The sequence below is a fragment of the Mustela nigripes genome, chromosome 2 (assembly GCF_022355385.1).
Source record: "Mustela nigripes isolate SB6536 chromosome 2, MUSNIG.SB6536, whole genome shotgun sequence".
In the NCBI taxonomy this organism is placed as follows: domain Eukaryota; kingdom Metazoa; phylum Chordata; class Mammalia; order Carnivora; family Mustelidae; genus Mustela; species Mustela nigripes.
In genome coordinates, this window is record NC_081558.1 from 89,574,981 (window position 1) to 89,598,968 (window position 23,988).

The 23,988-nt window shown below is 36.3% G+C and overlaps 2 protein-coding genes across 3 annotated transcripts in view; one reads left to right on the forward strand and one right to left on the reverse strand.

Annotated features, from left to right (window-relative positions):
- Window positions 1-23,988, reverse strand: part of ACAD11 (acyl-CoA dehydrogenase family member 11) — a 93,722-nt gene that overhangs the window by 37,729 nt on the left and 32,005 nt on the right. Inside the window, exons 10-13 of the mRNA XM_059390932.1 lie at window positions 14,605-14,682; window positions 14,129-14,267; window positions 8,347-8,454; window positions 6,829-6,927 (exon numbers count right to left, since the gene is read on the reverse strand). Coding sequence (XP_059246915.1) covers window positions 6,829-6,927; window positions 8,347-8,454; window positions 14,129-14,267; window positions 14,605-14,682 — 424 coding nt within the window. The remainder of the gene's footprint in view (window positions 1-6,828; window positions 6,928-8,346; window positions 8,455-14,128; window positions 14,268-14,604; window positions 14,683-23,988) is intronic.
- Window positions 932-11,508, forward strand: ACKR4 (atypical chemokine receptor 4). Of its 2 annotated transcripts, XM_059390937.1 has the most exons (3): window positions 932-994; window positions 4,133-5,196; window positions 11,004-11,508. In XM_059390937.1, exon 2 carries the CDS (start codon window positions 4,142-4,144, stop codon window positions 5,192-5,194), a length of 1,053 nt encoding a protein of 350 aa, XP_059246920.1. In that variant the 5' UTR covers window positions 932-994; window positions 4,133-4,141; the 3' UTR covers window positions 5,195-5,196; window positions 11,004-11,508. The 2 variants fall into 2 exon arrangements, with proteins under 2 accessions (XP_059246920.1, XP_059246919.1); XM_059390936.1 differs by lacking the exon at window positions 11,004-11,508 and having other exon boundaries at window positions 4,133-6,010.

Sequence of the window (23,988 nt, forward strand, 5' to 3'; positions counted from 1 at the left end):
TAACTATAATCAATACATACATATTAATAGTTTCTTTGAATGTCACTGGACTAAATGTTCCAGTCAAAAAACATATGGTATCAGAAAGGATAAAAAAAAAAACAACCAAGACCCATCTATATGCTGCCTGTAATTTCTACCTGTGGAGACTGAGCCTAGCTTTGCATGAGAAAAGAAATAAAGGGCATTGCTAAGCAAATGTATGGAGAGTCCTGTTTAAACTGGAGGACTAAATCTGCATGCATTTCTTCTTCAATTTTCATTTGTTTGGAAGCATGAGAAAAACAATGTCCCCAGACAGAAGGATTTTGAAAGTTTGTATGCTGGTCTTTGAAAAAATAAATTTGAAGGAGGCAAGAGAGTTTACAGTCATGGGGAAAGGCATACTCTGGGGTCAAGGACAGGGAAGAAATAATTTTTTTTTTTTAAGCCAAGAGCAGTTTCATAGTTTAAGTAAAATATTAAATGATGTGGCAGAAAAAATATTGTTCTATAAATGCCTAATCATCACTCAAAATTTAGTCTGTGATAATTTAGTCTTTTAAAAGAACTTTTCAAGTTAAAGTCATTTTTCTTTTTTTTCTAAACAAAATAACTTCTCAGAGTATTTCTCTAAATTCTACCTACAATGCTCATTAGCCCCTGATGCTCTCTGGGGTGAATTTTTTTTGGTTTGGCCATTGGTTCTTTAGCTGCCGGCAATTTCTTGTTCCCTTTCATCTAAGTAGAAACTTTGAAAGGTATGTCGTTTTTGAAACAAGATAGAATTCTTTCAAACTTGTATGCTAAGACACTTTAGAACTTGAATTTGACTTCACAGTATGGTTATACAAAAAATAAAAGATCAAGTGCTCACAAGGTTAAATTTCAGGAAAGCTCTCTCGGATGCAAGACAAAGGCGGGGTATAAAACGAAAACAAAAGTAGCCTGAGTTAAAGAGGTCATTTGAATTTAGTCTCCACTCAAGACTGCTCCTCTCTGCACGCTGAAACAGGTTGGTTTTTTCATTTTCTCATTCTAATTGGGATAAGATTGTTTTTTAAAGCCCAAAGACTTTATATACTTACCTATATAAAGGGAGTGTTGATGCACAAAAGTTTAAATGTTAACATATGCAAAAAGAGCTATTTGAAAACAGCTATACACTTTAATCTTAAAACAAAAATATGAATATAGCAAGAAGAAAACATATTATTTCTGGCATTATGTTAATACCATTACTTGCCTATAAAACTTTGTTATTGAGAAAATAGGTTGTGTTATACTATTTTTTCTGTTTTATTTTACAAATGCTATTTTTGTTCTTGTAATAATTATAAGGACATCTAAACTGTGTTCCTGTATTTCTGACAGAAGGATCAATTCCTGCAAATAATTTCCATTCCTGTCCTATTTACTCACATTTTTAAGTAAGATTCTTATTTAAAAATATACTTCCTTAATGTCTTATATTATTTGTGCATATTATTTCTTATCATCAGACTCAAGATTTGTGATGAATGAGAAAGAAAGAACAAAGTTCATACTGTGTTAATAATTAACACATTAAGAAAATGATGACCAGAATGGTCTTCCAGATTGGAGCTTTTCAAATTAACTTAAGGGTAAAAATAGTCATTTTAAATTGTTGGCACCTGGTTTTTACATAATGAAAGCAGTTCTTCTATGTGGTATATTTCCTTGAGGGCCTTCTCTGCTTTACTCATCCAAACAAGGTTAGTAAGAATAAGAATATTCTTTTGGAAATGTACCATAAGTTGGCACACTGTTTTAAAAATACTATTTTCATTAATGATTCTATAAGAATATTAGAGCTTTTCCCAAGGACAAAAATAACCAAAGGAAGACAGAAAGGCTAAGGAAAAGGCAAAATAAAACTCAGCAGTAAAACAAAAACATCGAACGTCATTTTTATATACATTTTAAAACTTGTGAATTCTGGGGACACCTGGGTGGCTCGGACAGTTAAGCATCTGCCTTCAGCTCAGGTCATGATACCAGGGTCCTGGGATCCAGCCCCACATTGGGCTCCTTGTTCATCTGGGAGCCTGCCTCTCCCTCTCCCTCTGCCTGCTGCTACCCCTGCCTGTGCGCTCTCTCTGTCAAATAAATAAATAAAATCTTAAAAACAAAAAACAAAGAGCAACAACAGCAACAACAAAAACAACATGAACTTTCTGTGAGCTTATTTTACTCCTATAATAAAATAAGCTCACAGAAAGTTCACGTTGTTTTTACTATATTGGTGTTAATAACCAATATAGTAAAATAACTAATGATGAGGTAAGATGATTCCTGCCATACCATCTATATATTCTAGACTAATAACTTTATATCTGCTTGTAAGTCCTTTAGTTTGACAAATATTTGCTGAGCACCTATTGTATACCAGCCACTCTCCATGTAGTCATTATAAACATAAATCCAACAGGTCATACTCTTAGGGAACTAAGAAACACATTTTTTCACATCATGGGGTCAGTTCTCTGAGAATGAACGTAGGTATGCATATAGATATAGGTATTGGATCAGGAAAATCTTCGGGGGAGGTGACATCCAAGTTAACTGGGAAGGAATGGGCTCTTCAAGGGAAGGGCAGGAAATAGTCTATCAGACGAGGAACAGAATGAGTAATGGTGCAGACATGTGCTGCAGCATGGTGTGTCCCAGCAAACTGCTTGCAGATGAGTACTATGACTATCTGGGGTGTAGAGAGATATGGCACAGCATGGGGCGCATTATAGAGAGATGTAGCAGGAACCATGGGTCATTTTTTATATACATTTAAAAACTTGTGAATTCTGGGACAAGTTAAGCATCTGCTTAACATTATGCAGGGAGCGGTAGGCATCATGCTAAGTATGTATCGTTAGCTTGGATTGTACCTTTCAGGTGGAGAAATGTATCTTTCAGGTGAGGAGCTTAGCAGAAGAGTGACAGATTGACATTGCAGAGATAGAGAACTCTGGTGGCAGTAAGAAAATGATTTTGACAAAGAGGTCGTAAGAAGGAAAAAGAATAGGAGATAGCAGTTGGGAAGATACTGTAATAGGCCAGGTAAGAAACAACGGCGGTCGAATGGTGCAGATATGTCAAAGAGGGCAAATTAAAAGAGATCGATTCACAATCTATTTGTAAGGTAAAATCAGAAACTAGGGGCTGACTGAAAATTAGGGATGAATGTGACAGAAGTCAAGGACAGTGTAGGCTTAAGACTCAGGTAACTGGTGGAATAATGCTACTGAATGGTAGCGTACTTTCAGCATGTGTGACAGCTTTTCAAGAGAAGCTAACTAGAGGAAACTTTGTTTTTTAAAGGCAAGGCAGTGAAATTAAGTATAAACACTGAGTTAATTTATTTAACTTATTTTAAAATAAATTCATTTTTTAAAATAAAATTCATATTTTAAAATAAATTCATTTTAAAATATGTTTATAAATAAAAATATACTTATTTTAGCTAAATAAAGTATTTGCTTATTTAATTCACTGCCAATATCCTACATAAGAATCACAAAGTTGTGTTTGTAAAAAATATAACATTTCCTTTTCTTTTGTTGAAATCTGACTAAATTTTCATATTTTAAAAGCTATATAAAAGTCATTATTTTGATTTAGGGTTTAATGATTAATAAAATTCCACAGCGTGTTATTTTTATCTTTCTTGTGTAAAATCCAGCTCCTGCACACAGACTGGTAAAAACAAAAATGCAGAACTAATCTTGGGGATGTCTGGGTGGCTCAGTTGTCAACCATCTGCCTTTGGCTCAGGTCACGACCCCAGGGTCCTGGGATCAAGCCCCATATCGGGCTCCTGCTCAGTGGGAAGCTTATTTCTCCCTCTCCCACTCCCCCTGCTTGTGCTCTCTCTCTCACGTGACTGTCTCTGTCAAATATATTAAATAAAATCTTTAAGAAAAAAAAAAAAGAACTAATCAACTAATCTTGGGGCTATACTCCAATGTGGCTTCCACTGAAGAATTTCAAATTTCAAAAAGCGACAGATTCAGCCTCACCTATGTTATAGCAAAAATCTACTCTCTAGTAAAAGAACAAAACTTACACTACTTTAAAAAGTGCTTCCTTTTAAACAATATTAAAATGAATATTTTGTATTCTTTTTGACATTTAGATTGGAGCCATGACTTTGGAACACAACCAGTCAACAGATTACTACTATGAGGAAAATGAAATGAATGGCACTCATGACTACAGTCAGTATGAAGTGATTTGTATAAAAGAAGAAGTCAGAAAATTTGCAAAAGTTTTCTTGCCCGCCTTCTTCACAATAGCTTTCATCATTGGAATTGCAGGCAATTCCATAGTGGTGGCAATTTATGCCTATTACAAGAAGCAGAGAACCAAAACAGATGTGTACATCCTGAACTTGGCAGTGGCAGATTTGCTCCTTCTATTCACTCTGCCTTTTTGGGCAGTTAATGCAGTTCATGGATGGGTTTTAGGGAGAATCATGTGCAAAGTCACTTCAGCTTTGTATACAGTCAACTTTGTCTCTGGAATGCAGTTTCTGGCTTGTATCAGCATAGACAGATACTGGGCTGTAACTAAAGCCCCACGTCAATCAGGAGTGGGGAAACCATGCTGGCTTATCTGTTTCTGTGTCTGGATGGCTGCCATCTTGCTGAGTATACCTCAGCTGGTTTTTTATACAGTCAATCACAAGGCTAGGTGCATTCCCATCTTTCCGTATCACCTAGGAACGTCAGTGAAAGCATCAATTCAAATGCTGGAAATCTGCATTGGATTTGTAATACCCTTTCTTATTATGGGAGTGTGCTACTTTGTCACAGCAAGGACACTTATCAGGATGCCCAACATTAAAAAATCTCGTCCCCTCAAAGTTCTGCTCACAGTGGTTATAGTTTTTATTGTCACTCAGCTGCCTTATAACATTGTCCGGTTCTGCCAAGTCATAGACATCATCTACTCTCTGATCACCGACTGCGACATGAGCAAACGCATGGATGTTGCCATCCAAATCACAGAAAGCATTGCACTCTTTCACAGCTGCCTCAACCCAATCCTGTATGTTTTCATGGGAGCCTCTTTCAAAAACTACATTATGAAAGTTGCTAAGAAATACGGGTCCTGGAGAAGACAAAGACAAAACGCGGAGGAGATTCCTTTTGATTCAGAAGATCTTACAGAGCCAACCAGTACTTTCAGCATTTAAATGTAAGACTGCTGCCTCTTGCTTCGATACACATGAATGATGCTTCTCCCTCAGATAAAACATCTGCTTTATTCTGAAACTTAAATCTCAAACACCGTGGTGCCAACTTATAGCAATCAAGAGGTGGGGGGAAGATGGGGAGAATATAGCAACCAGGAAGAGGAGGAAATGACATAATAAATGCAGAAAAACATGAACTTAAAGTTAACAATATAGGAAAATAGTATTAATAGGCATAAATAATAAAAACACTATGCTATGAATTAGGCCATCTGAAACAGATTAATAAAAAGGCTTACTTATATTAAGGGGCATTTCTAGTTATTTTAAAAGATCTAAATTTTAATGTAAGAATGATTTCACTGCATAATTTCAGTAGTTGAATAACTATACAACAAAATTTAATCCTTTTTTCCTGTTTCTTAGTTTGTAAGAGATTTCTTAAGACCCCAGAAATAACAGTGTAACAATAAAAATATTACATAAAAAGCTTTACTGGTCCTTTTAATACATCCCTGGTAAACTTTTTTTTTTCTTTTTATCCCTGGTAAATTTCTGAACATGTGCTTCCATGATGATAATTTTCTTTAGTAATAAACTGGTTATCCGATTAGATTTACCTGTATGCTCTAGAAGCAATCTTTAGATAATCATATTTACCTAGATTCCAATTTTGTGAGTTCCTAAAGGGCTTATCCATTTATGTGAGTCTGTTACTGAGGGTTGACTAAACAATGCATTTTCTTACATATGGATTCTTATTTTTTTGCTTAAGTACTTACATCTTTAAGCAATAAAAGTATGTGACACAATAGATGATTTTTAATAACATGTATGTCTTATCTCTTTAAATATAATTATTTATAAATTATAGTTCATTTAATATGGCCCTACTGAGGGGTGCCTGGGTGGCTCAGTGGGTTAAGCCTCTGCCTTTGGCTCAAGTCATGATCTCAGGGTTCTGGGATCAAGCCCCGCATTGGGCTCTCTGATTGGCAGGGAGCCTGCTTCCTCCTCCCCCTCTGCCTGCCTCTCTGCCTACTTGAGATCTCTCTGTCAAATAAATAAATAAAATCTTTAAAAAAAATATGTCCCTACTGAAATTTAATTTTGAAAGAAATTACAGTGATCAATAGTGTACACTAATACGAATTTTCTCTCTCACAAACTATAAAAAAACTGTGAACTGTAAAACTGTAGGAAAAAAAAAGACATGTTTTCTACTCTTAAAATAAATTATCACCTAGTCAAGATATGTTATCTTAAAATTACTTTTTGGGGGGCACCTGTGTGCCACTGTTGGTTGAGCCTCTGGCTCTTGGTTTTGGCTCAGGTAGTGATCTTGGGGTCGTTAAGATCAATCCCTACGTTGGGCTTTGCACTCAGCATGAAGTCTGCTTAGAGTTTCTCTCTCCCTCTCCCTGTGCCTCTGTCCTACCCTCCACCCCTGCACTCTCCCCCTCTTGCCAAAATAAGTATTTTTTTAAAATTACTTTTTTTTAATCAAGTATTTCTAAATTTGAATATGCCTTCAAAGCCAGAATTTAAAGAATGGAGTGATCATGAAACTAATAATTATGTATCATATTATTCTAGCACAGCACCTGGGACAAAGGATGGATCTGAATACTCACCACTGCTCCACCATTTCTTGCCATTAATTACATAGCTATCTCCATCTCGTTGGATGCTACATTGAATATTTGTGGCATCACTCGAAGCTACACTGGGCTCTATAAATAAGCAAAGATTGAATTTACAGACATCAGACATCATCAGTTTACAAAAGAGATTTTAGATAAGGAAATGTGAACTCTTTGAGGATAGAGGCATGTTCTATCCTTACCCCTTCCACCCTAGTTCTCCTAAAACCTACATAAGTAGGTACTCAGTAAATGTGCACTGGAAGAATGAATGAATGAATTGTGAACACTGGTGATCAGCAATCTGAATTGTGTTCTTGGCTTCCTCACTGATGCATGATTCAAGATAACTCACTCAATCCTTTCTCCAATTATCAAAAGTAGATTAAATATACTGTTGTTTATTGTCCACAATAGAAATTTACTAAATACTAAATATTTGCAAGCCAGATTTCCCCACCATGTAGTTTACTATCTTAGACAATTTCCAACCCTGCCTTGCAAATCCCATCAGGAATGCTTTCACTGACTTATTCTGCATTCTGTAAAGACTGATCAACACAATTTCTTCAGAAAGTTTTTCGTGGGACACCCTTACATAACTGCCTTACTGTATGGCATTTCCAAATGTGCAGGCTAGTCATCTGTTGTCATCATTTGTAGTCATCTGCACTTGCTAATATGCTGCTCTTTTAAATGGGTCCTTCAGATATTTTGTGCACTCTATTTCTAAAACTAGAGACCCACGGGGTTCCTTTAGAAAGGGTGCTGTGTACTTATTTTGTAACCTCCAATTAGTGGTTTGAAGATAACATGTCACTGCAGATGTTCAATAAATTCCTCTCACCGATTTTAAATGGAGATCAGTTTTCCTATTACAAATACATACAATGTTATAGAAGACTTTTAAGTATGGCTAAAATTATGGCCAGATGACATTTAGTTTAATTCTAAGCTCAACTATATAATAATGACTTTTTCCTTTGAAAAATTCTTACCTGCTGTTTCCTATGCTGTTTCCTATGTTCCATTTTTAACATGCTCCTAATTTTACTTCCCTACATGATCATAATTTTAACTATGTGATCAGCCCTGGTGAATGGTCTATTTTTCTATTTTGTAACTATCAGTTGTATTTTGTAACTATCAGTAAAAATTATTACAAAGATAAATATTTCATACATAAGGGCAAAAAAGATATTAAATATACATACATGGCAATTTTAGAAATGCAAGTCAAAAGATTATGAAGTTAGGTTTACTCTGCTGCTAAATGCTTAAAGTAGACTATCAGAACACATCACTGGGTATCCTCCCAGAGGGGAGGACAGTTTGATTCTGCACATTTAAAAATGCCAAAATTTGAAATAGGGCTCAAAACAAGCACATGCTCATCTCTGTCCATGGGCAAATTTGCCTGAAACACAGAGCCACTCTTTCATTTTAGCTTATCCATAATAACTCCAGGATGACTGACTGCACAAGGGGAGAACCATGATTTGCTTTTACCTGTCATACAGAAGCAAGAGGCAATGTTCCCTTGAAGAAGAGGCTCAAGCCACTGCTGCTTCTGCTCTTTACTTCCATATAGGTGGAGGACCTCCATGTTCCCTGTGTCTGTATGTAATAAAAACAAAACAAAACAAAACATTTCTTTGGTGTTTAAAAATTTACCAATATGAAATCCAAACTTTATGTTGGAATTATATACATGTATCTTTTTTTTAAATAATTTTTTTGGCTTTAAAAAAAATAATAATTTTTTTGGCTTTAATTGCATTGTTATGTTTTCCCAAGTTGTTTTCTTTCTTTCTTTCTTTTCTTTTTTTTTTTTTTTTTTTTAAGATTTTACTTATTCATTTGACAGAGATCACGAGTAGGCAGAGAGGCAGGCAGAGAGAGGGGGAAGCAGGCTCCCTGCTGCACAGAGAGCCTGATGCGGGGCTTGATCCCAGGACCCTGAGATCATGACCTGGGCCAAAGGCAGAGGCTTAACCCACTGAGCCACCCAGGCACCCCTACATGTATCTTTTTAAAGTAAACACTTGCTTACAAAAATATTTTGAAACATAATAGTGAATATAACTTATAATGAAGTATGCCATAAATAATTATTATAAATATATGGCATTTGGTGCATATTTATTCAATTTGTGTTGAATTACGACACTTGTCCACTTCATTCCAATAAAACATGGCTTTAATGAGGTCTGACTCATTTAGGACGAAGGAAAACAATTCATTGTCTTTTTTTTTTTTTTAAGATTATTTATTTATTTATTTGACAGAGAAACATCACAAGTAGGCAGAGAGGCAGGCAGAGAGAGAGAAAGGGAAGCTGGCTCCCCGCTGAGCAGGACCCTGAGATCATTACCTGAGCCAAAGGCAGCAGCTTAACCCACTGAGCCACCCAGGTGCCCCACGATTCACTGTCTTAATCTTTTCCTGCTTTCTTGCAAATATGCTTTGCTAGGAGTGACTGCAATGCTCCTGGAGAACAATTATCATTCCATGCTCTACTGAGACTCCATTGCTGAGACTCCTGTTCCTCGAACATACACTGTGCTCTCTACCTTTCGCCTGTTTGCCTGTGCCAAACCTTCTCTCAAGTCCAATTCTACCCATCATTCCTAAGTAAATTTCTGCTTCTGAGCCACTTCCACCGTGAAGAATCTCTGACTACACAGTCAGAAATACCTCCTTCCTCTGAACTCACAGAGTAATTATTGTCTCCTTACCTTTACCATTGTTCTTACTATTGTGCACCCCCTCCCACCTAGGAAAGCACTAGGTGGTATCTCAAGAATGATAAACACAGAATCCCCGATAGAAAATGACAGCAGATAACTTCAAAGACCCTTTCCAACCCTCAGAGGGCATTGTTCGGTAACTGATACACTACTATCACTCTCATATAAAGAAGAATGCTTTATACCTGCCATGGAGCCAAACACTCTAGGGGCTTTTCTCCGATATTTGTTCCTATCAAACTTCTAAAAAAAATACTATTTAAACCTTTCCCTTGAAAACTGATTACTCGCAAGATTTATTTATTTTTATTTTTTAAAGAACTTATTTATTATTTACTTATCAGAGCAAGAGAAAGCAAGTGCATAAGCAGGGTGAGCAGCAGGCAGAGAGAGAAGCAGGTTCCTCGCTGAGCAAGGAGTCCAATGCAGGATTCGATGCCAGGCCTCTGGGATCATGATCTGAGCTGAAGGCAGATGCTCAACCAACTGAGCCACCCAGGCATCCCACTCATCATAAGATTTTTCAAAAATGATTTATTTATTTTATTTTAGAGAGAGGGTGAGGGACTGTGTGGTAGGGGGATAGAAGGAAAGGGAGAGAGAGAATCTCAATCAGACTCCTTGCTGAGCAGGAAACCTAACACAGGGCTTGATCCCACAACCCTGAGTTCATGACCTCAGCTGGAATCAAGACTCAGACACTTAACAGAATGAACCACCTAGGTGCCCCAATTATTTACAAGATTTTCAAGAATCAATATCAGCTTTAAACATGACTTAAAGGACAGTCACTGATATGCCTATGAAAATGGAGTTAAATCCAAGTTAAGTCTCTCAAAATGTTTGCAGTCTGTCCAGACACTACCAACAGAGCCAAAGTTATATTAAATTGCACAAAATTCCTAATCGATTAACATTAGTTTAAAATTCTTTTTGGCTGAGAGAAAAAATGAGTCTTGAGTTATAATTAATGAAGCTCACTATTTTCTTCGCTTATTTTAAATTCACTGTTTCTTGTTATAGTTCAAATGAGGTAAATATTGACTAAGATCTTTCAAAATTTGTCAGTTTGTTCTGAGAAGCTGGCAAAACGAAGCTATCATTTATGGGTTGGGAAAAAGCCTGGATAAATTAGTTCTACAAAAAATTACCCTCCCCCAAATCAGCCCATAGGCCCTCCAAATTTTCTAGTATAGCTATAAAATTAAAATTGCTATTTTCAACATTCTAATATACAATATTGTATACTTTGTGAAGTGAAAAAAAAAAAAAAGACAAATTGGAAGACTGCATATGTTTTCCCTAAGCTTTTAGAACTATTTGGAAAACTTGAGTAGAAATTCATCTTTTATACTTAAGAAACCTCCCAAAGTATTTAATTAACATCTGTTATATTCCCTTCTTTTTCTGTTTCAGAAATGCTCCGATACACAATGTCCTAAGGCCTTCATGAAGATATCTCCACTACAAAGAAAAAACGCCTAGTTTTCTACTAATGGTTTTATACATCCTTGTTTGTTAATCATACTCTGGCCAAAGAAAATGTATTTTCCTGGCCACTTTTTAAATTTCAGCAGTTTGGTGATATCATTTAGAGAGTACAACTGATAGACTCATGAAATTTTAATGCTAGAATTTTTAATGCTAGGCAAATGATCTTCTAGTGAAAAGGGAGTTCATGGGTCAAATGGAGAAAATAGTGGCAGAGCTGTGTATGCAAAGGAAGTCTTCTATAGCATTATTTTTTATATTATGAAAATATTGTAAACTATTAGTTATATTTTAACCATATTATGACCTGTTAGTATGTCATGAAATCAATTTAATGGAATAGGCTACCATTCTCTAAAAAATAGATCAAAATAGAACATATTAGATTTGACTAGACTCACTGGAAAATATCTGAATATACTGTATGTAATAAAGGAAATTATTATTTCATGAAACACTTTTTCAGTAATATATAAGCCTCTCATTTCTTATTCCCCAAGTCCCTTGGTCAATCCATCCATCCATCCATGAACATACATGTACAACTACATATGCTACATATTGGGTCACAATATAAATTGTATTTCTTAGTATAAGTAGCAATAAAAAAAAATTTAAGCAAAAGACCACCAGTTCTCCTTCCACAAAATTATGCCACCTATACAGTAATAGCTTCACATAAATGAGACGAAATATTTAGAAATTCTTTGATAGATTTCTATCAGTAGCCTCATTACTGGATTAAAATGTAGTAGAGCAGTAATTTGATAAACTGGTGATTTGAAGAAGGAAAACCACCAGGGATAAATTCAACCAACATCAGAAGTTTATAGCTACCTTAATGGTTTCAAATAAATGAGAGTCAAAGTCCACTGTCCAAACAATTTACTATGCAACCAGAGTGTGTCTTCTCTCAGATATCCAAATACTTATTTTTGGTAGTTCCATCCTTCATTAACTCTTTTTGGGAGAGCTTTAGCAGCAGGGCCGTACAATGAGCACAAAAGGCAATACTGAGGTCCAACTTGTTCAGTGACAATATAGGATATCATACCATCATCCTTCTATAACAAATTAAATGTTGGTCCTTGAATGGGAGCAACAGAGTAACTAGAGAAACTAGGAGGAAAAAAGACAAGATATTCCCTGGGTCTAACCTAGACCTACTGAACCAAATCTACAGGGATGGAGTCTATGAATCTGTTTTTGTTTTTGTTTTTGTTTTAAAGTTCCTTAGTGAGTTCTTTAACAAATCCATGTTCGAAAACATCTTCTACAGACACAGTACAGTTTATCTGTTCCATATGACCTTTTAAACAAACAATTTTTTAGACTTTTATTTATTTATTTGAGAGAGAGAGAACACAAAGAAAGAGGGAGAAGCAGACTTCCTGCTGAGTAGACAGCCCTACAGGCCTTCATCCCAGGACCCTGAGATTATGACCTGAGCCAACAGCAGACACGTAACTGACTGAGCCACCCGGGCACGCCATTCTATATTACGTTTTTAAAGAAAAGTTGGCCTCCTTCCTTTACCCTTCCAATTTTTCATGTCAGAATCTTTGCAGGCATCCTTGGGTTCCTCTTTCCTCTTCCTTCAGAATATATTTAGAATCTTTCTACTTCTCACCTACTGCTACTACCCTAAACAAATCCCCATCATCTCTAACGAGGATTATTACAACAGACTCCCTGCTTCCTTCCTTCCCTCCTTTTGTTAATTCCTAATACAGTTGTCAAAGCGATTCTTTTAAAACTGATATAACATCTTGTCACTGCTCTGGTCAAATCTCCCATGGCTTCCCCATTCATAGGAGGTATAAGCCCTTACCTGCCCCATAAGGCCCTTTACTCTCTGATATCTTCTCTTACTATTCTCCCAACTATGCAGAGTTCCTTGACTCTTCTTGGAATACACCAATCATACTCTTGCCTTAGGGTCTATGCAATTTCTGTTTCCTCTGCTATGGAAATTCCTTCCCCAGATAACAACATAGCTAACTCTCATGCTTTTTTTAAATCTTTATCGAATATCATTTTCCCAGTAAGGCCTACCCTCATCATTCCATGTTAAATTGTAATTTGCATTTCTTGTTCCTCAGCATTCCAACGTTGCCCTACCCTGCTGGGTTTTTTTCCCCCCAAAGCACTTTTCATCTTCAAACTGACTACATAATTTACTTACTTATAATATTTATTATTTATTTCTGTCTCCCTCCATTAGAACATCAGCTCCATGAGGGCAAAAATCTTTGTGTATTTTATTCTTTGATACATCCCAAGGATCTAGAATACTGCTTGGCACATAGTAAGTAATCAATAAATAACTGGTGAATAGGAGCACCTGGATGGCTCACTTATAAGAGTGTGTGACTTTTGATCTCAGGGTTATGAGTTAGAGCCCCATGTTGAGTGTAGAGTTTACTTAAATAAATTTTTAAAAACTTAAAAAAAAAAAAAACAAACTGGTGAAGAAATGGAGAGACAGTGAGGCTAACCAAGATCTGGAACTCTCGATCCATTCCAATTAGCCATATAAATATCGAAGATCCAATCGTGAAGTTGTAATCTTTATATTGCCAGTACCTCTGGAGGTGGCTTCTATTCACTAATAGAATGCAATGATGCAATGATGTTTAACAAAAGGATAATCCAGTGAGAATATCAGATCCATTTTTAAAAATATTTAAATCAAAGTAACTGAGAAATAAAATTGTAGACAAGTTTATAAACCAACGACTTTGTGTAGAAAAACTTCTTATCTTAAAATAGAGGAATTTCAAACACTGCTCAGAATATCTGAGAAAGTTCTGGGGGTTTTTTGTTTTTTATTTTTTTTTTTAAGATTTTATTTATTTATTTGACAGAGAGAGTAGGCAGAGAGGCAGGCAGAAAGAGAAGGGGAAGCAGGGTCCTCGCTGAGCAGAGAGCCCAATGTGCGGCTCGATCCCAGGACCCTGGGATCACGACCTGAGCTGAAAGCAGAGACCTTAACCCACTGAGCCACCCAGGCACCCCGAGAAAGTTCTGTTTTTAAATAATATAGTAACCTGGTGCTTGGCAGTTAAAGACATCTGGAGCAAAAAAGCATTTTCCTGTTTCTTCAGCAATCAAGGCATAGTCCACCTGGCTGAGACCGCTCACAGCTGGCAAAAACAAGTTCCAGAGGCCTTCTGCTTTGGCCATTTCCTGTCAAGGTGATGAATACACCAGAGTGATCATAATTTACCATGCACTAAAATAGTTTATTTTTAAAAGATATTGCTATTTATGCTTCTTGCAACTTAAAAACACTTACGAAGTTACTTGTTTTATTTACCTTACCTAAAACCAGTTACTATCTCATTAGAAATCAACAATTCTACTTTGTATACTATAGGTTCTGTTCTTAACTTTCTTTTTAAAAAGTTATTACTGATATATTTATTCTCTCTATATATAACAACAACAGCAATGACAAACTAAGGTTTCAAAAAACATCTGCATATTCATTTTCCAACATTAAATGCTTTCTTGTTTTTCTTACCTTAAGTTTATCAATCACTAAAGGTTTTTTCCATCTGTCTACTGAATTTTCATTTTGAATGTAGAACTCAATTACCTCCTTAAAGTAATAATAAGAAAAAAAGTTCATTAGCTAAAGTTAATACAAAGTAAATAATGCCACAAACTGCAAATATCCAAAGTAAACCTATTTAGATGAAGAAGCTTTTCAAACTGCTATTAAATCAGTAATATTTCTTTCCAAAACCAGATATACGAGTATAAACAAATTTAGAGGTTTGTTGCTCACAAAATTATGCTGCCTCGATATTAGATAACAGACTTCCAAAATCTTGTACCAAGATTTAGTGTTCCCTTTTTAGCAATATAGCTCACTGGGTAGTCATAGGAACCCCTCTCAAAGTAGCACAACTAAGAATGCCAGAGAAAATATTTAAAATAATGAAAAAAAAATACATGTAATGAATAGCTGTGCTGGAAGAACAATAAGGAAATTCCTCAGTGTTGAGAAATAAAAAAGCTTGACTCTTCAGGTGTTACTAAAGTACTTGTTTCAAGCCACCATTAGCAAAAATTAGCAAAACTAACAGTGTAACAAAACTGAATCACAATCCCCAAAGACTACAGACAAAAAACAAACAAAAAAAAGTCATATGTAGAATAAAGTATTTGTGTCCAACAGATTTAAAGAATAAAGGAAGGAATTAAAAGTATGACAAAGGTTATCAAAATTGGCCAAATTTGAAAAAGAACAACAAAAAAAGTAAAAGAATCAAAAGCAACTTGAGGAAAAGAAAAAACACATTAATTAAATTTAAAAATCCAAGCAGTGGTTCTTATAAACAATTGAGAACTGAATTCCCAGTACAACAAATGAAGGCAGAAATCAGTGTTTTAATGTCTTCAGTTGCTAAGAGAAAATAACTGTCAACCTAGAATTCTATGTCTAATAAGACAATCTTTCAAGAATTAGGGCAAAATAAAGGCATTAGAGATAAAGAAACAGAGAGAATCAGAATCAGAATCAGAATCATTACTTCCCTCTCTTGAGCAAAAAAGGAAAATAAAAAGAAAAAAAAATCAAAGGAAAGATTACTAGCAGATTCTCATTAAAGGAACTTGATCCTAAAAGAAATATCTGAGTTGCAAGAAGAAACAGTAAATAAAGTGGTAAATACATGGGTAAATATAAATTAAAAACTAGCCACACTAAACAGTAATAATAATCACTAATTTGTGCAACTAAAATAATCAAGATGAACTAAAATATGGATTGGGAAGGCATTTTCCAATATTTTGCTGTTACAGAATATCTATACCTAATTTTTTTTACTTATGCTAGAATTATAAATTAAAATCTGTGACTACAGTCACAAGTTACAAAATTATTTTCTAAAATTGTTCCACTCCTTTATAGTCATATAATACACAAAACTGTTCTTTTTATTAAGCATGGCTAGTCTAGGGAAATGATGTATTTAGTGAAAACTACAAGAAGACAAAGGACAGCTCTTTTTCACCAGGATGAAGAGCATTCATCATTTCTGTCAGGAAGTCAGTTGAATTGGAGATTTCCTGTTTAGGGTTGTTTATTATGTCCAACCCTTGTGCTGCAGTAGAAATAGTCAATGCTACAATATATTATGCAATACATTTACAAATTCCTCATCTCTGACTACCTCTTTATGATACTACAGTTCTGAGAAATTAAAGCACCCAATGTTTACATAATTATTTAAAAAATTTGTGTGATTTAATACTTCCTATTCTAAAGTTTATCCATTTAGAGATCTGCAAAATCTGTTTGTATTGTGGTAGAAGTCAGAATTAATGTAAAATCTCATTATAAAGAAGGTTCATTAGTTCTTAGAGTATGAAAAACAGTATATTGGTGAAAGGAGAAAGCAGAAAATACACTTGATGCCTAATTGATTCCCCCCAAATAGCACCTTTAATATCTAACTTCCTCATAACTTACTGAGATACTGCTTTGCAGTATGTTAGTTCAAAATCTTAAATATGAGCCTACAAATAATTTTGTTATATAATATGCTTTTCACCTTAAAGTTGTCTATTAGAAAAAAGCAATAGCTCTTTAATAGTACATTACACTTAAGAGGAAAATATAACTAATGTTATCTTTATATTGTAAGTGTATTCTCAAGACTATGTTGCTAGTTCTTGTATTAAATTCTATTTTTTAGGACTTCTTATCCATTTTATTTATTTATTTTTTTATAGACAGAGTATGCACATGTGGTGGTTGGGGGACAGAGAGGGAGAGAGAGAATCTTAAGCAGGCTCCACACCTAGTGTGAGCCCAATGCGGGGTTTGATCTTATGACCCTAAGATCATGATCTGAGATAAAGTCAAGAGCTGGGTGCTTAATTGACTGAGCCACCCAGGCCCCCTCCTTACCCATTTTAAATAGGAAAAACTGCCTTTTAACACTTTCATAGATATTGGGTTCTTAATGTTCTTACTTTATGAAATCCAAGGAATATCAAAGGTCATTAGAGTAGTTTAAATAAAGCTTATTTTTTCCCCATTATAAAAATTAGAAAAATTGTAAAAGTATTGAGAAAAAGTCATCAATGGTCTTACTAAAGATGTATACTGTTAAAATACTGGTGTATTATATGACATTATTTTGTTTTCTAGATCCGACTTTTAATTTTTATAAACTTAGTTATAATACTGGATAGGATTTTATAGGCTTTCCCCCTCCTATTTTGAAAAAGTTAATCACTTTTCTCCAGATATCATTTCAAATGTATATGTTCACAGACAAGGATTAGTATTGCTCAAGATCATTCTACATGATAAAACATTTTTACAGATGTTGGCTTAAGATTTTTGTGTTTAATATTTTATTTTATTTTATTTTTTAAGATTTTATTTTTAAGTAGTCTCTATACCCAATATGGGACTCAAACCCACAACCCCAAGATCAAGACTTGCATGCCCCGATGACTCTGCCAGCCGGGTATCCTGGTTTATGATTTTTAATGAAAGAAAAAGCCCATGTTATTAGGCATGGATATATTCTAGATTTGAACTATCTGCAAAGACAAAATTACTGTGGTTTTCCTTGCCACAGAAATATTGACAATCTTCTGTTAAAGCTATAGATTGTTTTTTTTTTTAAACTTATAATAAAGCATTTTCTTTTACATTGAAAAACTTTTTAAATTTATTCATTTGAGGCAGAGAAATACAGGGAGAGAGCATGATCAGGGGAAGAGGCAAAAGTAGACTCCGGCTGAGCCAGGAGCCCTACTCAGGGCTTGATCCCAGGATCTGGAGACCATAACCTGAACCAAGGCAGATGCTCAATCATCTGAGCAACTGAGGCATCCCTAGATTGAGAATTCTTTGTAAATATTTTAATAGCTGCATAATATTAAGTTTAGCAGATATCACAACCCAACTTGTGATACTTCTTTTCTCTGCTTCATGTATCCCTTGATTTCCCATTCACATTTATAAATGAAAGAGCAAGACCACATGGTTTCTTCTGCTAATTCTGCCCTCTCCTTTGAATAGTCGGCTGGTTCCAGGCACAAGCATGTCAACAAATATGTTTCATTTTAGGGTGAGCAGGCAGAAATCAGGCAGGTTGATAGGCAAGCTGGGGTTTACACCAAACCCCTATTTTTTTTTAAAGCCCCCAAAATAGAGGACTCTAGAGCACTAACCCTCTTGTGAAATCCTGGCTTCTTGGAATAGGCAATTTTTTTTTTAGAGTTCTAAGTTTATTACTCATAGCTTAAATATTCTCTGACTCATTTTCAAGCCAGAGTAGTAATTGTACCCCTGCTACAAGGATTACATAAGTTACTACACTTCAAGCTCTTGGCATAGTATCTGGCAGAGGAGTAAATTCTTAATATAATAACTAGTGTTGATTCACTGTCTCTCTCCCATTTGACTGTGAAGAGAGTAACTTGTCTTCCTGGCATAATATCATCATGCTTAATAAGACTTAATATCATCATGTCCCCACCATCAAGTACACTGACCAGCACAGAGAGGTGCTCAATGTTTGCTGAATGTCTGAAGGAAGTATTTTGCTGAGGGTAGAATTTACGCAAAGTCTGAATCTAGAACACATGCTCTAAGTTCAGGTTTTCCACAGTGTTCCACACTGGCTTCCTTCTCTTTGATTTAGGCAAACTGCTTAATGTCTCTGGGCCTCAATTTCCTCACTTTGTTTTTCATCTTATCTTTTTTCAAACTGGAGTGGTTAGCATGCAATATTCTATTTGTTTCTAGTGTACAACATAGTCATACGATCACCAAGATAAGTCTAATCATTTGCTTTTTTAGAGGACTCTTGCAGCCTTCTGTCTGAAGCAAATGCTACAGCTAGGCATGGGGTGTTACAGACCTACCCCTGCAGCCCATCTACAGGTTAATTCTTCAGTCAAACATCTTAATTTTTTTTTTAAAGATTTTATTTATTTATTTGACAGAGAGAGATCACAAGTAGATGGAGAGGCAGGTAGAGAGAGAGAGAGAGGGAAGCAGGCTCCCCGCTGAGCAGAGAGCCCGATGCGGGACTCGATCCCAGGACCCTGAGATCATGACCTGAGCCGAAGGCAGCGGCTTAACCCACTGAGCCACCCAGGCGCCCTTAATTTTGTTTTCCCTTCTCACTCTTGCTCTCCATACCAGCCCATGACAGGGGACTCCATTGTAAAACAAAAGAAAACAAAACAAAATGGTTACCACCTGTGCTATAGCCTTCTCTTATTTCAAAATGATTTTGAGCCTCACACCAGTCGGAATGGCTAAAATTTACAAGTCAGGAAATGAGAGATGCTGGCGAGGATGTGGAGAAAGGGGAACCCTCCTACACTATTGGTGGGAATGCAAGCTGGTGCAACCACTCTGGAAAACAGCATGGAGGTTCCTCAAAAAGTTAAAAATAGAGCTACTCTATGACCCAGCAATTGCACTACTGGGTATTTACCCTAAAGATAAAAACGTAGTGATCTGAAGGGGCACGTGCACCCAAATGTTTATAGCATCAATGTCTATAATAGCCAAACTATGGAAAGAACCTAGATGACCATCAACAGATGAATGGATAAAGAAGATGTGGTGTATATACACAATGGAATACTATGCAGCCATCAAAAGAAATGAAATCTTGCCATTTGTGATGACATGGATGGAATTAGAGGGTGTTATGCTTAGTGAAATAAGTCAATCAGAGAAAGGCAACTCACTATCATATGATCTCCCTGATATGAGGAAGTGGAGATGCAATGTGGGGGGCTTGGGGGGGTAGGAAAAGAATAAATGAGACAAGATGGGATTAGGAGGAAGACAAACTATAAGAGACTCTTAATCTCACAAAACAAACTGAGGGTTGCCAGGGGGAGGGGGGGTAGGGAGAGGGTGGAGGGTTTATGGACATTGGGGAGGGTATGTGCTATGGTGAGTGCTGTGAAGTGCATAAGCCTGGTGATTCACAGACCTGTATCCCTGAGGATAAAAATACATTATATGTTTATAAAATAAATAAATTTTTAAAAAGATTTTATTTTTTTATTTTTCAGAAAAGGGAGGGCAGGGAGAGGGAGAGGCAGGCCCCCCACTGAGCAAGGAGTCCAATGCAGCATTCGATACCAGGACCTGAGCTGAAGGTGGACACTTAACTGACTTAGCCACTCAGGCATTCCCCCATTCTCTTCTCAAAACCTTAGTCTTCTGATGTGTCCACTCCTTTTTTTGTGCTTTTAGCAACTTAATTCATTTTTCAAAAGTTTTTTTTAATTGTTAATAGGATTTTATTTGAGGGAAAGCAGGTAAATGCTGAATTCGGTCTGCCATCTGAACCAAGTGTTGCATTTTCTTTTTAATACCCAAAAGTTCAGAATTTTAAAACTCAACATTCTATATGTACTATATGTATATATAGATCAAAAGTCTCCATGGGGACCTGGGTGGCTCAGTGGATTAAAGCCTCTCTACCTTTGACTCAGGTCATGATCCTGGAGTCCTGGGATTGAGCCATACGTTGGGCTCTCTGCTCAACGGGGAACCTGCTTCCCTTCCTCTCTCCTCTGCCTGCCTCTCTGCCTACTTGTGATCTCAGTCTAACAAATAAATAAATAAAATATTTTAAAAAAGAGTCTCCAAAGTGATACCTTAAATACTAAACACATGTAAGAGGAGACTATTTTTATGCTATTTTATAAATTTAAATTTAATTAATTAACATACAGGGTGTTATTAGTTTCAGAGGCAGAGTTCAGTGATTCGTCAGTCTTACACAGTCAGTGCTAATTACATCCTGGCCCTCCATAATGTCCATTACCCAGTTACCACATCTCCCAACACCCCTCACTCCAGCACCCCTGAGTTTGCTTCCTCTGATTGAGAGTATCAGGGTTTGTCTCCCTCTCTGATTTTGGCTTATTTTATTTTTCCCTCCCTTCCCTATGAGCCTCTTTTTTTTTTTTTTTCTGTTTTGTTTCTTAAATTCCACATACATGTGAGATCATATGATAATTGTCTTTCTCCGACTTATTTCACTCCCTCCAGTTCTGACCATGAGTTGAAAATGGCAAGATTTCAGTTTTTTGATGGTTAAGTAATATTGCATTGCATATATATACATGTCTTACATATAGAAGACATCTTCTGTAACATCTTCTTTATCCATTCATCTGTTGATGGACATCTTGGCTCTTCCACAGTTTGGCTACTATAAACATTGGGGTGCATGTGCCCTTTCAGATCACTACATTTGTATCTTTGGGGTAAATACCTAGTAGTGCAATTGCTGGCTCACACAGTAGCTCTATTTTCAACTTCCTGAGGAACCTCCCCATACTGTTTTACAGAGTGGTTGCACCAGCTTGCAGTCCCACCAACAGAGTTAAGAGGGCTCCCCCTTCTCTGCATCCTTGCCAACATCTTGTTTCCTCACTTGATAATGTCACCATTCTGACAGGTGTGAAGGGGTATCTCATTGTGGTATTGTTACCAAGGGATGTGGAGCATTTTTACATGTGCCTGTTGGTCATTTAGGTCTTCTTTGGAGAAATGTCTGTTTACCTCTTCTGCCCACTTCTTGACTGGATTATTTGTTCTTTGGTGGTTGAGTTTCATAAGTTCTTCATAGATTTTGGATACTAGCCCTGTATCTCATAAGACATTTGCAAATATCTTCTCCCATTCTGTCAGTTGTCTTGGTTTTGTCCATTATTTCCTTTGCAGTACACAAAAGCTTTTTATCTTGATAAAGTCCCAATAATTCATTTTTGCTTTTGTTTCCCTTGCCTTAGGAGACAGGTCTAGCAAGAAATTGCTGTGGCCAAGGTCACAGAGGTTGCTGCCTGTGTTCTCCTCTAGGATTTTGATGGATTCCAGTCTCACATTGAGGTCTTTAATCCACTTTGAGTCTATTTTTGTGTATGGTGTAAGAAAATGGTCCAGTCTCATTCTTCTGCATGTGGCTGTCCAATTTTCCCAACACCATTTGTTGAAGAGACTGTCTTTTTTCCATTGGACATTATTTCCTCCTCTGTCAAAAATTAGTTGACCATAGAGTTGAGGATCCATTTCTGGGCTCTCTATTCTGTTCCACTGATCTATGTGTCTGTTTTTGTGCCAGTACCATATTGTCTTGATGATTACAGCTTTGTAATAGGGCTTGAAGTCTGGGATTGTGATGCCACAGCTTTGGTTTTCTTTTTCAACATTCCTCTGGCTATTCAGGGTCTTTTCTGGTTCCATACAAAATTTAGGACTATTTGTTCCAGCTCTGTGAAAAACGTAGATGGTGTTTTGATATGGATTGCACTGAATGGGTAGACTGCTTTGGGTAGCACAGACATTTTAACAATTTTTGTTTTTCCAATCCATGAGCATGGAACATTTTTCCATTCCTTTGTGTATTTCTCAATTTCTTTCATGAATGTTCTGTGGTTTTTAGAGTACAAATGGTTAAGTTTATTTGGTTAAGTCTATTCCTAGGTATCTTATGTGTTTTGGTGCAGTTGTAAGTGGGATCAATTCCTTAATTTCTCTTTCGTCTGTCTCATTGTTTGTGTACAGAAATGTAATTGATTTCTGTGTGTTGATTTTATATCCTGCCATAGTGCTGAATTGCTGTATGAACTCTAGTCACTTTGTGGTGGAGTCTTCGGTTTTCCACATAGAGTATCATGTCATCTGTGAAGAGTGAGAGTCTGACTTCTTCTTTGACAATTCGGATGCCTTTTCTTTTTGTTGTCTGATTGCTGAGTCTAGAACTTCTAGTAATATGTTGAACAACAGTGGTCAGAGTGGACATCCCTGCCATGTTCCTAACCTTAGGGGAAATGCTCTCAGTTTCTCCCCATTAAGAATGATATTCACTGTGGGCTTTTCACTGATGGCTTTTATGATCTTGAAGTATACTCCTTCAATCTCTACACTGTGGAGAGTTTTAATCATGAAAGGATGCTGTACTTTGTCAAAATTGCTTTTTCTGCATTTACTGAGAGGATCATATGGTTCTTGTCCTTTCTCTTAGTAACACTATATATCATGTTGATTGATTTGCAGATGTTGAACCACCCTTGCAGCCCAGGACTAAATCCCACTTGGTTGTGGTGAATGCTCCTTTTAATGTACTATTGGATTCCGTTGGCTAGTATCTTGGTAAGAATTTTGGCATCTATGTTCATTAGGGATAGTGTTCTGCAATTCTATTTTTTGGTGGGGTCTTTGTCTGGTTTGGGGATCAAGGTAATCCTGGCCTCCTAGAGAGAGTTTTCCTTCCATTTCGATTTTGTGAAATAGCTTCAGAAGAATGGTGTGTTGTTTTTTTTTTTAAAGATTTTGTTTATTTATTTGACAGACAGAGATCACAAGTAGGCAGAGAGGCAAGCGGAGGGGGAGGGTGAACCAGGCCCCCCTCTGAGCAGAAAGCCCAAAGCAGGGCTCGATCCCAGGACCCTGAGATCATGACCTGAGCCGAAGGCAGAGGCTTAATCCACTGAGCCACCCAGGCACCCCAGAAGAATAGGTTTTAGTACTTCTTTAAATGTTTGGTAGAATTCTCCTGGGAAGCCATCTGGCTTTTTTGCTGGGAGATTTTTGATTACTGCTTCAATTTCTTTGCTGGTTATGGGTCTGTTCAGGTTTTCCATTTCTTCCTGTATCACTTTTGGTAGTATATAAGTTTCCAGGAATGCATACATTTCTTCCAGATTGCCTAATTTGTTGGCATATAGTTGCTTATAACATGTCCTTAAAATTGTTTGTATTTCCTTGGTATTGACTGTGATCTCTCCTCTTTCATCCATGATTTTGTTTGAATCCTTTCTCTTTTCTTTTTGATAAGTCTGGCCAGGAATTTATTGATCTTATTAACTCTTTTGAAGAACCAGCTTCCAGTTTCAT

Excerpts from the sequence above, each read along its gene's own strand:
- ACKR4 (XM_059390937.1), top strand. The coding sequence starts at position 4,142 with ATGACTTTGGAACACAACCAGTCAACAGATTACTACTATGAGGAAAAT.